Source organism: Prionailurus viverrinus, chromosome A1 (genome assembly GCF_022837055.1).
Source record: "Prionailurus viverrinus isolate Anna chromosome A1, UM_Priviv_1.0, whole genome shotgun sequence".
NCBI classification, from domain to species: domain Eukaryota; kingdom Metazoa; phylum Chordata; class Mammalia; order Carnivora; family Felidae; genus Prionailurus; species Prionailurus viverrinus.
Window position 1 is genome coordinate 215,235,612 of NC_062561.1, and position 15,189 is coordinate 215,250,800.

The 15,189-nt window shown below is 42.9% G+C and overlaps 1 protein-coding gene across 1 annotated transcript in view; it reads right to left on the reverse strand.

Annotated features, from left to right (window-relative positions):
- The window catches only part of PDZD2 (PDZ domain containing 2), a 233,994-nt gene extending 219,615 nt beyond the window's left edge, over positions 1-14,379 (reverse strand). Inside the window, exon 1 of the mRNA XM_047863057.1 lies at positions 13,904-14,379. Within this exon, the coding sequence (XP_047719013.1) occupies positions 13,904-14,379 (476 nt within the window). The remainder of the gene's footprint in view (positions 1-13,903) is intronic.
- Positions 14,380-15,189: the final 810 nt, after the last annotated feature.

Sequence of the window (15,189 nt, forward strand, 5' to 3'; positions counted from 1 at the left end):
AAGACATGAATAGAGGATTTAGCCAGCAGGTAAAAATAAAATAGAAACAAACAAACAAAACTAGGGGAAAATGGTTAAACTTCCTGATCAAATAAATGGAAATTAACACCATAAAAGTGAGACATATTTCTATTAATTAAACATAATTAAGTGCCTTAATTAAGGCACCCAGGGGCTCCTGAGTGGTCAGTTGGTTGAGTGTCTGACTCTTGATTTTGCTTAGATCATGATCTTGCGGTTTGTGAGTTCGAGCCCCATGTCGAGCTCTGCGCAGACAGTGTGGAGCCTGCCTGGGATTCTCTCTCACTCTCTCTGCCCCTCCCCTGCTCTCTCTCTCTCTCTCTCTCTCAAAATAAATAAATAAACTTTAAAAAAAAAAAGTGAAATGGATAACTTACATATGCTTACAGAATTCTTAGAAAGATACCCCCAAGCTGATAACAGACTGAGGCCCTGGGGTGCAACTAACTGGTGGTATTAACTGGAGAATGGGGTCTGAACTGGGAACCCTTATCACCCACTATCTTTATGTTCTATTTGGATGCTTCCCCATGTGCACACATTCCTCTAAAATGGAAATAATTGTTGGGGCGCCTGGGTGGCGCAGTCGGTTGGGCGTCCGACTTCAGCCAGGTCACGATCTCGCGGTCCGTGAGTTCGAGCCCCGCGTCAGGCTCTGGGCTGATGGCTCAGAGCCTGGAGCCTGTTTCCGATTCTGTGTCTCCCTCTCTCTCTGCCCCTCCCCCGTTCATGCTCTGTCTCTCTCTGTCCCCAAAAAAATAAACGTTGAAAAAATAAATAAATAAAAATAAAAAATAAAATGGAAATAATTGTTAAGAAAGGTGGTCTAAAAAAGTATACTGCAGACAAACACGGGTGAGATGCAAACAGACAAATCTGTTGAGTTAGTCTGGTGGCACTATATCTGCATGGTCACAGATTAGATGTTAACAGAAAAATCAAATTAACTGAGAATTAACGTGGTAGGATTGCAAGTCATTCTTTCAAAATGCTATTTCAATGTTTTAATGTGGCCACCGAAATAAATAAAGATTAGTATGGGAGAGGGACTGGGCGCCTGAGGAATTAAGTAATAGCCTTATAAATATGTTGCTCTGAAATGAATAAACAGAAGAGGAATGGGCCGAAGAGAGCTCACCAAATGGTCCAGGGAGGTGCAGGCAGTGAGAGCAGAAGGAACCAGGGGAGAGGAGCTAGGGTGTCTGTGCTCGGTGAGGTGGCTAGTCAGGACACACCCTGGCATGACTCCCGGTTCAGACCTGGGAAGCCAGTGAAGAGGAACTAGGAGAGCTTAGGAAAGGGATCCAGCCTACAGAACCCGGGGATACCAGCAGTCTGGAGAGCCAAGTGAGGGGGAACAGTGGACATGGGGCTGATGAAAAACATCCAGAGCCGACAAATCTCCAGGGAGACATTTCCTTAGCAGGACAGGGATAAATTCTCTATCTGTAAGATGACTGCTCTAGAAATGTTGACTTCTCACACCTTTCAGTAAAAAAAAAAAAAAAAAAAAAAAAAAATGAGCATGCACCCCCAAGAGATGTGTTTATTTATTTAATGCACACATGTACTATTGTACCAGTACATTATATCCATTGTAAAAACATATATTAAAAAGTATTTTAAGAGCTACATTTAATGCGAAGTACTAAATTTTTTTTTCACCTTTAGTAAAAGAAAAGTGAATATTATTTTTAGGAAAAGCCATATAGTTAAATATACTTCAAGGTTTTTGAACACTTGACTTGACGCTCTGGGATGTGGTCGTTGAAGTTCAGAATGAATGGATGTTGGTTTTAAGGGATGCCATAGCTGGAGATATCGCACAAGGATGGGGAGATCCCAATGGTGAAGTGCAAAAGTGCACAGCATCTAATCAATTATAACATCCATTTTCCAACCTCATCCACCACTTGTATTCAGTTTTGGTAGAAATTTTGTGTTAATTTTCAACTTGGTTGAGCTTTCTTGCAAAGTCATTTTAAAATAGTTTTTAAACACCTAAGTTCTCTAAAACTAGATAGATTTAAAAAATAGAAAATTTGCTCTCAAGATTTCAAAGATGCATATGAAATATTTTGTTGACAAACAGAATTTTAAAAAAAAGTCTTATACATATGGAAATATTTCTGAAAGTCCATTTTGAAAATGCTCTTTCCAAAACATGAGTTTCTTTCAAATAATAGTTACTCTCTTACTGTTGCAATATCATCTTTACATTGGAGAAACGGGTTATGAGTGTTTGGTTTGCAAAAATAGCCTCCAGAAAGCAGGTCACTGAAAACCACTTGTTTTCATAGATAAGGTGGACCAATTTCAAACACTTGTCTTTTTTGTAGAAAACACACAGTCATCTTTAAGTGCGATTACTCCAAATGCTATGCCTCAAGATAAACATTCAGACCTCTCTTTGGCAAACGTTTTCATGATTATTCCCCATCTTATTACAGAGAAGAATACAAATTCAACTGATTTTAAAGGTCTTATTTTTATAAAATTAATCATACTGATGCTATTCCCTGGCATTTCTGGCACATCTGTCTTTGGTCCTCCCTTCTAACTTCTTTGCTGCATTAACTCTCTCAGGACCAATAACTGAATCAATTTCATGTTCTGGCCTGTTTTGTAACCTTACTCTGAATTCTTTTTTATTCTAGTCAAAGCAGCTGTTACCTTACATAATTTTCCCATAAAGCATTATTTTAACTAACAAAGTCATTGACTTTTGAAAATATATCTTTTTTGGTACCTCTTTCCTTGAGTGACTCACAAATAAGTAGGTGTTCCATTTCATTACTGAAACAGAATCGAGCAAATACCCTTATTTGGAACATGTGAGAAACAGCAGTACTTTCCTCCAACTGAGCAAATCCCCCACGCTGCACACTGTTTCTTTAAAATTTTAGCAATGTTTCTGTGCATCTTCCAACAGAATTTGCTGACAAAACCAGGCATTTTGCATTGTAGCTATATTGTTTTCCATGGGTTATTTTAGCTATTTTTACCAAATGAGGAAGAATGAGCATTTTCCTAATGATATGACTTTTTGCCTTAAGCAATAAAGTTAAGAAAAAATTCCAAATAGGTTTTTAAATATTCAGTTTAGTAAAATTCCAGACAAGATTTAGTATTGCATCATTTTAAATATTGTTAAAACATTTAAAACTATTTTTATTCATGCTGGGGATCTTCAGTTTTTAAATATCTTCCTAATTGTGATGGCTTCATACCATCATTAAGTATTACCTCAAGGCACAATCTATGCTTACGGTGAGCATTCTCTTTAATGATAGGGACTAGAAATTTGTAGTTCATGTAGTCTCTTGTAGCTTCAAATATTATTTTTTTGTCTGACCTTTTGTCACTCTGAATAGATTGTCATGGTTTGACCACAAATGGTGGTCTTATTATAAATTGTACCAGAGAGATACATATATATACTTGGGTCCTGAAAAGATACCTGAGCATACACCAGTAGTAAGAGAAGGGCCAACCCAGCCATTTTCTTCCGGTTGGCTTATACTTACATTAATTATATTATTTTTAATCCTATTTTTTCCCCCCTGAAGGATTTTAGTTTATCTGCCATTTGGTAAAGTTTAATTTAATTAAAATGAAATAATTTAATCCATAAACCTATTTCACTGAGTGAGCTTACATAAACTTCAGTTCCTTGAAATAAGTCAAAAGTGAATTAATCAGTGATGGGGGGGGAAGGGGGGGGTCTTTGTGAATCATCCTTTCTTCTCTCAGGACAAATCACATACCTACCACACAGGACACAGGACCTTCTGATATACAAATTGAGTGAGGATGCCAGTGTCAACCATACTAAAATATTAGTTAAGCTCAGTTTCTTATTTTTTTTAAGTTAAAAAGTATATCTTGGGATGCTAATAATTTTTTCACTTATTTCATGGATCTTCCTGGGCATCCCACTGGACAATGGATATCTAAAGCATGAACCATTTCTAGAGACTGCCATTTAAGTCCTCTGCTTATTCTGCTGGGTCAGACAAGGACTTCAGAGGAATGGACATCTGGACTCAATAAAGCCCTTGAGTCAGAAAAAAACCTCAAGACTTGCCATGCAATTTGACAGAGACCTGTACTTAACAGAGGCTGAATTTTTAAGAAGGACGCCCACTCCTTCTTCTCCCCATAACAGATCGGTCTCCCTCAGGGACATTTGTGAAAATATATCTGTGATCACAAAAATCAAAAGTTTCTTAGTAAATCCCAGCCCAGTGTAAACGGACTAACCTTCAAGTCCAGCCTAAGGCTGAACAAACACGCACACACTTCAGCTATGGAAACAGCCCGGCCCTCTGTCTTCCTTCCCCTCCCCAAAAGGAAATGGGCTAAATTTAAGTCAGGGATATGTTATAAATGATAGAATCATTCTTTCTCTGGTGAAGAACGAGTTCTGAACGAGGTAAATGTGGGGTGAGTCAGCTATTAGATCATTGCTGATGTCCCTGCATACAGGTTTCTGTGGCTCCAAGATGCAAAGAACTTGGGATACTCACATCTTTGCATGTTGCTTTGTAAAATTTCAACATAGATAAGCCTAGTCGTCCCAAAAGCCACTAGTAGTCACATCTCCACAACCATTTTAAATACAGTATAACAAACTCACCCCTCAGAATCTTTGGAGGAAGGTCAGATTTCAAAGAAGAATCCCATGAAGAAATCTATATAACTGTTAAAACCCATGTCTATTATAAATTGTACCAGAGAGATACATATATAGATATATATACTTGGGTCCTGAAAATATCAGATTTGATTCCCTTCCAGGAGGAGGCAGCAATGCATAGGTGAACACCAAAAGACAGGAATTCAAGCCCGTTAACCTCTGTGCTTGGCCAACAGGTTGATTATGAACAGCTGAGCCAGGACATGAGGTTACCTGCATCTGTGTCACAAGACTGAGAGGGGCCAGGGCCAAAACAGGTGCCAAAGCTTGGAATTCAATGACCTTTTGGGAAAGAAAGACTCAACAGTCATTTAAGGGCATCTAGTGCTCAGAATGAGAGAACAAAAATGTTTATTACCTATTTAATACCTGGACATAAAAAATGAGTAGAAGTCAAGAAATGGCTGAAAATGGCTGGGGAGTGCCCATGGAGAGGAGAAGGGCATGAAGTCAGGCCAGTAACACTATAATCACACTAAGATGCTTTTGTCTTTTTTTTCTTTATGGTTTACAATTACAATTCCCAAAAGTGTTGCTAGAAGTTTCAAAGCCAGTGTCTTAAGTGGGAGATTTGGGTTTTCTATCTCCCATGGCTGAAGTCAGTCACCCAGTGGTGCCTCTGATGGGGGTACCAGAGGAGAAACAGGGCCCTGGGATGAAATGAAAGAGCATCTCTGGATGGTGCTCTGCAATCTGAACCCCTTTAAATCATGGTAAGTGCCTCCTTTTGTGTAATCTCTTTTGTCATAAGGACAAGTAGACTCTGAAAAGCTGTTCTTTAGGTGGCTCTGGACATTACCTGTGAGCGGTGATTGAGATGTGTCAAAGTTGCCAGTTTTCTTAAAAAAAAAAAAAAGCCACCCCATTGGCCAGTGTAGTGTTTGACATGGCCCTGCTAATCACTTTCCTCGAGGTTTTCTGATTTCAGGAAATTGAGTTAGACTGGGGAAGGCCAACTTCCTCTGCCATCCATCAGGAAGAGCCTAGCACAGTGGGTTACTAGTCAGATCATGACTCATCTGCCTGTGGGTGGTGACCTGAGGACTAGGGCTGGGAGTGTTAGGAGGGGACGCCATGGGGGGAACCGAGATGGGCACCTTCTGGGGACAGCATGAGGACACCAGGCACCGAGTGGAGGGAGATGGTACCTGTGTCACTCGCTGCTCAGCGATGGCTTAGATGCTGCCATGCTAGAAAGAGCTCTGGAGGCTGAAAACACCATCCTGACAACATAGATGAATGAAGTTGACTAAAACTCCCAGCATCGTGCTCAACTTTAGCCACAAGATGGCAGGCAACAGCGGGACATTCTCCACAGCCTTGCTCAGAAAGCAAGGTCCCATTGTCCAGTCCAATGGCTGGCCATCAACACATTTGTGAAGCTGCTATGAATTAAACTCTTGTTGAGAAGGAAGGTTCTAGATGTAATTACCATCCATTTAAAGAATGGGTATGGAAATATACAGAAAAACTTGATTTTCAATTTGTTTTTACTGTCAACAGTAAACTATAAAAAAAAATCTAGTTTCACTGGTTACTGTGTGTGGTGTTGAAGAAAAGTTCTAGAATTGAGTCACAGGTGCTGAATTCTAGTCCTTGCTCTTAAGAAGGTCCTTGACTCTGGGAAACCATGAGCCACAGCCTCAGTTTCCTCCTTGGTTGGGCATGGATGAACTCTGGGATTCCTTCCAGAAACTAGTCATGGAATGAAATAGCATGTGGGGATAGTAGGCTGAGAATGAAGTGGGCACAAACCTGAGGTTCTGCAATGCTTCATTTCCATGGCATCCTTGGGGAATGGGCTGTTCTACATGACAAGTTTTCTAGATAATTGAATTCTAAATGCTGAAACTTGTTTTCCTTTTAACCTTCTGTAATGGAAATCTCTCTAAAGTGTATTACACGCTTCTCAGGCTTCTTAAACAGCAAGCTGAATACAATTTAACCTTGCCTGAATGTCTCTAGGTTATCATGATGCCACCTCTTACTATATATACAGTCCTGAATAGAGCACCGGTGCCTTTGGGCATATTCAGGTAGGCAGGACGCTCATGCTAAATGGCCCCAGAGACTGTATTATAAAGGTATAATTGGCAATTCTTCCTTCCTGTATCTCCTACACCACTACCTGCAGTCATTTCTCCAAGTTACACCTTCTAGCAGCATTTGACACTCTGTTTAAAATCTGCTATAACCTAGAGAGAACTCAAGGTTGCTATGGGTAACCAGAGCCTGAGCTTGTAACAACCCTAAATTTAATTTTACACACAATTTAAAGGCAATGGGTACTGTACCGAAGGTTACTTATGGTCAGGGCTGATATTCAGCTAGTCCACCCAGTATGTAAGGTAATGTTCCTATATACTAGTTGGCCAACTGCCCTGAGCCCCTTGGGCCCTCCTGCCAGCTCAGTACCCTGGCCTGTCTCCTCGGATCACACAGGCTTCTCACATGCCAGCGTGAGAAGGTGCAGACTCCAAGGTGCAGTCTGCTTGTATAGGCTCCAGGACCCTGTTCTTGAATGCACCAGCATCCTTTCCAATGGGCTGGTACCCAGGCCATACTGGGTGCTCGGTATTTGATATCACCCTGGTTTCTGGGCTGAAGATTATTCTGTATCTTGCTAAGTGCACTGGCACAGTTTGAGGCTCTCCTCTGTACCTCCAACTCAAAGGCTTTTTCTTGGTTATGTGCTGTGCTCTGGGTTCAGATCGCCTGAGGATGACCAGAACAGGTGTTAAAAGTCAGCTTTGATTGAACACCTGCCATGTGTCAAATGCCTATTTAGTATATTAACTAAATCATTTTATCTAATCCACTAAATGACCCTACTGGGGAAATAGCATCAACCTCCTGTGGCTGAGGTAACTCGCCCAAAGTCACATAGCCAATAAGTAGGCCTGGAAGCTAGACTCATCTCTCTGAGGCCCATGTTCCTTACACTATGCTCCTCTTGTGTTTATCAACGTACAAAAGAGTCCAGTCATGGTTCACATCCTGAAAAATACATTTTAAGTGAAAAATGGGCCCTTTTACTTTTCAGAAAAGGCTACTTGTTTTGTTGTGTGGGTTATGTTTTAATTAGTTCCATATTTTGTTACCAATTTGGAACAATCTGTCCCCAGGGAACAGATCTGGTTTACTTATAGAAAGCTAGCTGAGGGAGGGAGGGACTGGGGTTACAAAGTACTCCTTGTAGGAAATAATTTAAAAAAACCTTCTCATTTCTCCTTCCACAAAACAAAAGTAAATAGAACATTCCAGAATATCCCATCTTCCCTAGAGTAGGTATGATAGAGCTTACAAAAACTTTCCTTAGTGTGTTACCAATTATGCCTGCAAGAGGGGGCTGTTACCACACAAAAGAATAAGGGGCTCCCAGAGCTATGGGTAAGGGGACTTAGGGGTTGGCAGTGGGGGGAGTGCTAGAAGCAAAGTGCAGACCTGAGGAATATCACCCAGTGAGAAAGTAGAATTGTTTCTGTAATTTTGGGCCAGTCACAGGTTTACCTTTGGAACTAGTTCTGGGGTGCAGAAGGGTATCAAACCCACAGCTATGAATTCTTTGCTCTTTCCTTAGGGATGAGGTTTACAGACTGACCCTAAGCTAATTTTTTAAATAAGTAAACCATGACCTCATCTTCCACATTTTGCACCTGCTCCTCCCACACTTAACACACCCACAACTTTCAGAGTGTCTTCTTCCAAACACATCCACCATGCTCTGTAGTTTCCCCAGTAAGTCTTGTCAGGGAGGAAATCGCTTGAATAATTGCCTAGCCAGAGGTGTGACAGGGTCAAAATAGCAAACGTATTCATTTGCTAGGGTTGCCATAATAAAGAACCACAACCCAAATGGTTTAAGCAATAGTCTTATAGTTCTGAAGTCTAAAAGTTTGAGATCAAGTGCTGGCAGAGCCGGGCTCCCTCTGAGGTACTAAGGCAGGATCTGTTCCAGACCTTTCTCTCCTGGCTTCTGATAGTTCCTTGGTTTGTGGCAGTATAACTACAATCTTTACTTAGTGTTCTCTCTGTGTGCATGTCTGTGTCCAAATTTGCTGTAGGACACTGGTCCTTTTGGATTAGGGGCCCACTCTACTCCAGCATGACTTCATCTTAACTAGTTATATCTGCAATGGCACTATTTCCAAATTAGGCCACATTCTGAGGTATTGGGGGTTTAAGGCTTCAAAATATGAATTTGGTAGTGGCAGGCGGTGGAAGGAGGCGGTGGCTGGAAGACACAGTTCAAACCATAACATCATCTAAGGTAGTGTTGAATTCGAAACCAAACTCAAGAGGAGAAGAATGGATTGCCCAAAAGAGTGCCTCATATGAAAATTCCAAGCAAGAGTATGGACAACCAATGTATCATCTTGGCGGGGAGAGTGTGATGTTCATATGGGGACACCTGAAATCTTATGCTTATGAATAAGAGGGGTATACAGTTGAGGGAGCTGTTTGCAGAGTTACACTGGGGTCTCAACAAAACCCTAATTTGTATTCACCACTTTTTAGGACAAAACCTATATAGGTATGTGGAAAAATTTAGTGTTGAAGGACACTGTTAGCCAGTTACAGAGTGAAGGAGCATCTCAAGAACATTCAAAACACTTTAAGTTCCTTGATACTTAATCTCAAAGTGCTTCTAGTCCTGAAGTTCTGGCTAGATATAAGTGTGGCAAAAGGATTCTACATTAAAATTGGGTTTCCTTTTTTAAGATGGAGTGGGGGGGGGGGGGCTTCTGTTTTCCTTATCAGTTTGGGTAAGTGGAAGCCTTATGGTGTTCTAGTCATTTTCTTCCCTGGTGTCTACCATTACACTGAGGAGGTATTCTGTGAAGCTGAAAACCATCCATGAAATTACCAGACCACATGGCAAAAGCCAACATATAACTCTGGGGCAGATGTGAGGTAGTATAGCACAGGACTTAGGAGCACAGACTGTGATGGAAGATAGACCCAAGTCCAAATCTGGTTCTGCCTCTTATTTAGGTGACCTTGGGCAAGTTACGTGGCCTCTGCCATCAAGGTTTCTCATCACAGCTTTAGATTAAATAAGATGGGAGAATGTCCACTATGGTAGCAACTGCTCACTCAACAACTCTTCTGATAATTACGCCAGAGAACTAGGGAGTGAGCCTTAGAAAATCAAGCTAGTCTCCTCTTGTCTTGTTAACTTCTTGGTTGTTATGAGCACTGGGAGCCCAGGACTCTAGGAGTCCTCCTTCATTACTTGATTCACTTTCACACTTCTCTTGAAGACCCATCAGTGGATCCTGGCCTTTTCCTTCTATCACCTCTACATCTCAGTGGCTTCTGGGTAGGTCTTCCCTCTCATGGCCCTTCATTGTCCAGCATATACACATGACTGTGTCATCAGAGAAAGGAATTTCAGGGTCATGACTGTGCACTATTGAAAAAGTTATGTTTGGGAGATTTACTTCCTCAGCTGTGGAAAATTTCCAGAAGCCCAGTGCGTTGACTATTGTTTCCTTATTTTCTGTATTCTTGATGCTCTGGCATTTCGGGCCTTGATCCCAGAGAGACTGACCCTTCCAAGGTTAGCCAATTCCTAGAAATAGCAAACTTCCCTGAGAGTGTGCCTTTGATATACAAATCAACCAATCCAGAGTTCACACCCCAACCACCTCCTTTGTTAAACTCTCATACATCAAGACAGTATTGCCCATAAGTCACCCCATGCCACGTATTGGACAACTAGAGACCATCCTATATCTCAGAGCCTGCTGCAGTTATTCAAGCTACCAAATCCTAAGATTGCTCAGAGTAGCTGCCATTCCTCACCCAAACCTCCCTTGAAAATCCCAATAAAGTTTCAGGCCATATTCTTCCCTCTTCTCCCTCTGCCTCCTGAATAACAATGGTGTTTGTCTGTGTAGCCCTGCATGGTGTGTCGATCCCCCGTTTCTAGAGATCTGGGAGTGCCAACATCCTTCTTTATGACAGTCATTTCCCTGTCTGCATGTCTTATCACACTTGATTAGAACAAATCCCAGGTACATTTGAGAACACCCAAGCATAACAATTAGCAATCCCAGAGACCTGTTCCTCAACATGTTCTCCTTTTTCCATCCTCCAAGCTCCTCAGCCTTAGCTATCTCAGTCCAGATGCCAAGCGACCACATCCATCCAAATAATCTCTTCCTGACCACACAGAAGTGGAATGGTGCCCTGGAACAGGTACCACTCCCAAATGGGAGTCGGAAGGGAGAGACTGAGTCTCAGCTGTGCCAATTATCACCATGACATCATGGGAACACTGCTTCACCTCTGTAAGCTTCTAGAATGATAAAACTAGCTCAGGTGGATCAAATGAAATGTTTCAGAGATTCACTCCTAATATGTTAGCATAGGCCACTTTGGCTAACCTCCCCAGCACCACCACCCCCACCATCCCTACACACTTACCCAAGGTCTCAAAGCTAGTTGCTAGAAGACCTATGGAGAAAATCCAGAATCCCAGACTCAGTTCACTGCCTCCTCCATCGTACCATACTTGCCCCTCCTTGAAACCTCCATTAAGGAGTCTAGTTTCGTGTCCCACTTTCTGTCATGACCCTGGTCCCATCACCTTTCTATTCTTCTGTATCTTCTTTCTTTGAAAAAAAAAAATGGGCATCATCCTATGACTCAAGGAATAAATTAGAATCACCAAAGAATCCTCCTTTGGTAGCTGGAAAGCATTTTCATTTCAGGGTTAGATATACTTTCAGAGCCTGGGACACTAAACTTGGCCTCTTAAAAAGTCTACAACCTTAAGCAGGCAATGGGAAGAGCTTCCTGAACATACATGAGAAAATTTATCCCATATGGAATAAACTTCTCCAAATCCTAAAGACTCCAGCAACCTCTTAGATAATAAATTCCCAGTCCTTCTAAACATGCTCCATGTAGAACAGTCATTATGATGTTAATATTTTACTGAGCACTATGGATTAGACATAGTACTAAGCCCTCTATATGCATTATTGCATCATTTAGTCATTGGATCAACGATCAATAGTGTTATCATTTCCATGTCACTGGGAATCCAAGACTAAGAGGGATGATTTTTCAAGGTTAATCAGTTTGTAAGTGTGGGAGCCTGAGGAGGCAGCACTAGTTGGGAGCTGGAGCTGTTGACCATTATGCTCTCCCACTGGATGTCCCCTTCCTGCTCTTCCTTCTGCCTCTGCATCCAAATCAGCTCCCCTCACAGAAGATAGTTGTAAATGGTGGGGGCTCTCAGGGATAGCTCTGGGAGGGCTGCCATCAAGCTCCACTGATCCCTACTTCTAACCTCAAGGACCCAGCCACCAGGGACTGGAGTCATATTCTCAACACCAATGAATACCATGGTGGTCAGTCCTTTTTCTTTTCTAAGAACAATTTCGAACTTTAAATAGAATCATTTCTCTTCAACACTCCTCCTTGAAAGTGAAAGTAATTGCTAGTTGAGGACCCAGCCATTAGCCAAGAACATCTCTTCAGTCAGACAGGCAACCCAAAGAAAATACTGGTGAGAGTCTACTGAGTAAGTACTCATACACGCCAGCCAGGCCTGTGCTATGTTCTTTCCATGCACTAGATCATTTTAAACTTGGGCCACACTATATATATGAGACCAATGACTTCTCGTTGCCCCTCCATGTCCACTCTCCACCATTCTCTACCCTGGCTTCTGCCTCAGGTTGACACATATGGACCCTCTCAATGGGTCCCTTGCCACTGGCTTCTGCCTGGTTTCTGCCAATGGAAAGGTCTGGTAGGAGACTGAAAGGAAGGAGAAAATTAAACTTAAGGTACTTCTGCTCTGGCTTCTTCCCTTCAGGGTCTCCTTGGGTTATAGATCTCCCTCAGTGAAAGGTCACCATGATTCTCAAAGTGACCCTCTCTCCATGATTCTCTTCTCTTGGGACATAGGAGCTTTCCTCACAGGAGCCTCTGAAGGCTCCACAAAAGTTATGCATCTCAGAATCTCTTCAAACTTCTCTTTTCTTTTCTCTTCCATATTTAGTCATTACTAAAACCTTGGTGTGCAGTAAAGGGTTAACACAGCAAGTTTGGTGTATTCAACCTCTGTATATTCCAAGGAAAAGACTGGTTCTTGACTAACCCCTGGGAGGTAATTTCTAAGACCTTGGAATAGTCTGCTTGATGAGAGTGTCTTTGTATACCTTGGGTCTTGGGCCATACTCATAATGTAATCTATGGCACGGGCATTGGGCCATGTGGCATTAGTTTGAACTCTGGAGGGACTGGACACTGAGTAACTAAGATCAGCTACACAGGCACTCCATGCCAGCTGACCCCCCAAAAAACCCTGATACCAAGGCTCCCATGAGCTGCCCTGGTTGACAATACTCCATAGATGTTGTCACACACCATTGCCTGAAGAACTGAGCCCACCTGTACAACTCTACTGGGAGCAACAACTGAGTTTGCACCTGTTCTCTCTTCTGGATCCCACGCTGTGTACCTTTTACGGTTACTGGTTTTAATCTGTATCCTTTCACTATAATAAACTGTAACCCTGAGTTTTTCTGAGTCCTTTGAGTCCTTCTAGTAAATCACTGAGGTTGAGGGTGGTCTTGGACTCTGATTCATCTGGGAAACAACAGTCTGGTCATAACTTACTGAGATGATGGGTGGCCACACAGGTGAAAAATGGAAATATGCTCATTCAGATGAGATCCAAATGGATCTTTCAGGATGGGGAAACTGGGACTGAGGGCAGGGGCGGCTGGTTGTCCAAAGATACTTCTAAGCATCTCAAGGGGATTCTGGACTGTTTGTCTGTGACTAAGGTGATATGAGACAGGCAGATGGAAATACATCCAGGACCCAACCTTTAATGCTCCAGCTGGAGGGGAGATGTTGGTTGAGTGGAGGAGAAGATCTAACTCAATGTGACATTTCTTATACTCTTGTGTCATGTAGTATTCCTAGGTTTCAGGAAAAAAGGAAATACTCTAAGTCCTCTAAGAGAGAATGAAGCATAAAAGAAACATACAAATACCACAGTACTTCAATTTAGTATTTTCCCTCTATAAGATTAATGCCATTGGCTTACCAGAGTAGGACTCAAACCCGTTGCAGTGCAGGTTGGAGCAGCAGACATACATGAGCCACAGTGGTCCCCCATCCAGCCCCTGTGCCAACCAGCACTCCCCCACTCACCTGGCCCCACTGACATCAACTCCGACCATCAGCTGCCCATTCAGGGAGAGGATCTCATCCCGCAGTCGGACCTTCCCACTCTTCCCTGCTGGGCTGTTCTTCCTCAGCTCTGTCACCCAGATGCAGCCAACGTCCAGTACAGGGCCCTGGTGGGTTTTCCTCTTCTTGCCCCCTCTACGCTTTTCTCCATAGTCCCCGAAAACAGGGATGTTCCCAAAACTGAGGCCCACAGTCTCTGCGTCCCCCAGCTCCTTGGTGAGGTACACAGTACAGATCTCCATCCCTGGGGGGCTGTGGTCAGGTGGGACCACACTCTCATCCACAGTAAAGTTCAGCTGGATGTACTCCTGCAGCTTCTGGATGGCTGCCTGGCAGAGCCGCTGCTCTGGGCCATCCCCGCCCTCCCTCACGCTGTTCTGCAGCCACTGGTAGAGGAGGGGCAGGTGCAGCATGGCATTGTCCTGGGTGATGGGCATGGTGCTCACTCCCAGACACCAACATCATGAGAAGACCTGCTTCTGGGGGCTGGACCGGGCAGGGCCCCATGTCCCTTGGGAACCCTGGCTGTCATCAGCTTGCCCTGTGTTCATGTTCAAGGTGGCAGATGAGCCTAAAGGATGCCTACTTGAGACTGGGCTGTTGGCTTTGGCAAGAGGAGGACAGGACACAATTAGAATAACAGTGGAACAATTGCTGTGCCTGGAGTGCTCACCGAGAGAGGGAAGCGTCTAACAAGTTCTTGTTTGGTTCCTTTCACAGCAGAGCCCATGCAGATAACGTGGAAATGGGGTATTCTTCCAGCAGCCACAGCATGACCTCACCTGGACTCATTTATGCCTGGAAAAGGAAAAAACAAAAAATTTCAGTCACAACAATGAGCCCTCTGAGACAGAACACATGGCCTCCTGTATTACGAAAGAACCATATTTGCTTTTTCAGGCAGGAACCTAATCCTCTCCTCATTCCCCAGCTAAGATCCTTCCACCATGTATATATATACAGACAGACTGACAGAGAGACAGACACACAGACACACACACACACACACACACACACACACACACACACACACACCCTTCCCCCAGACAGAAACCTCTGGAACACTGACCTTCTCCAGGAAGTTTTCCTGATCATCAGGGAAATAAGATGACTTTTTCCAGTACGGCCCCCATCAAACTCATATCCAACAAGGAGGCTATGTGACAAGATTCTCTGGAAGGCTGTTGGAGGGGTTCTGGACATATTTAAAAGCTTACATTCTTAGGACGTTAAAGTCTATGTCCATT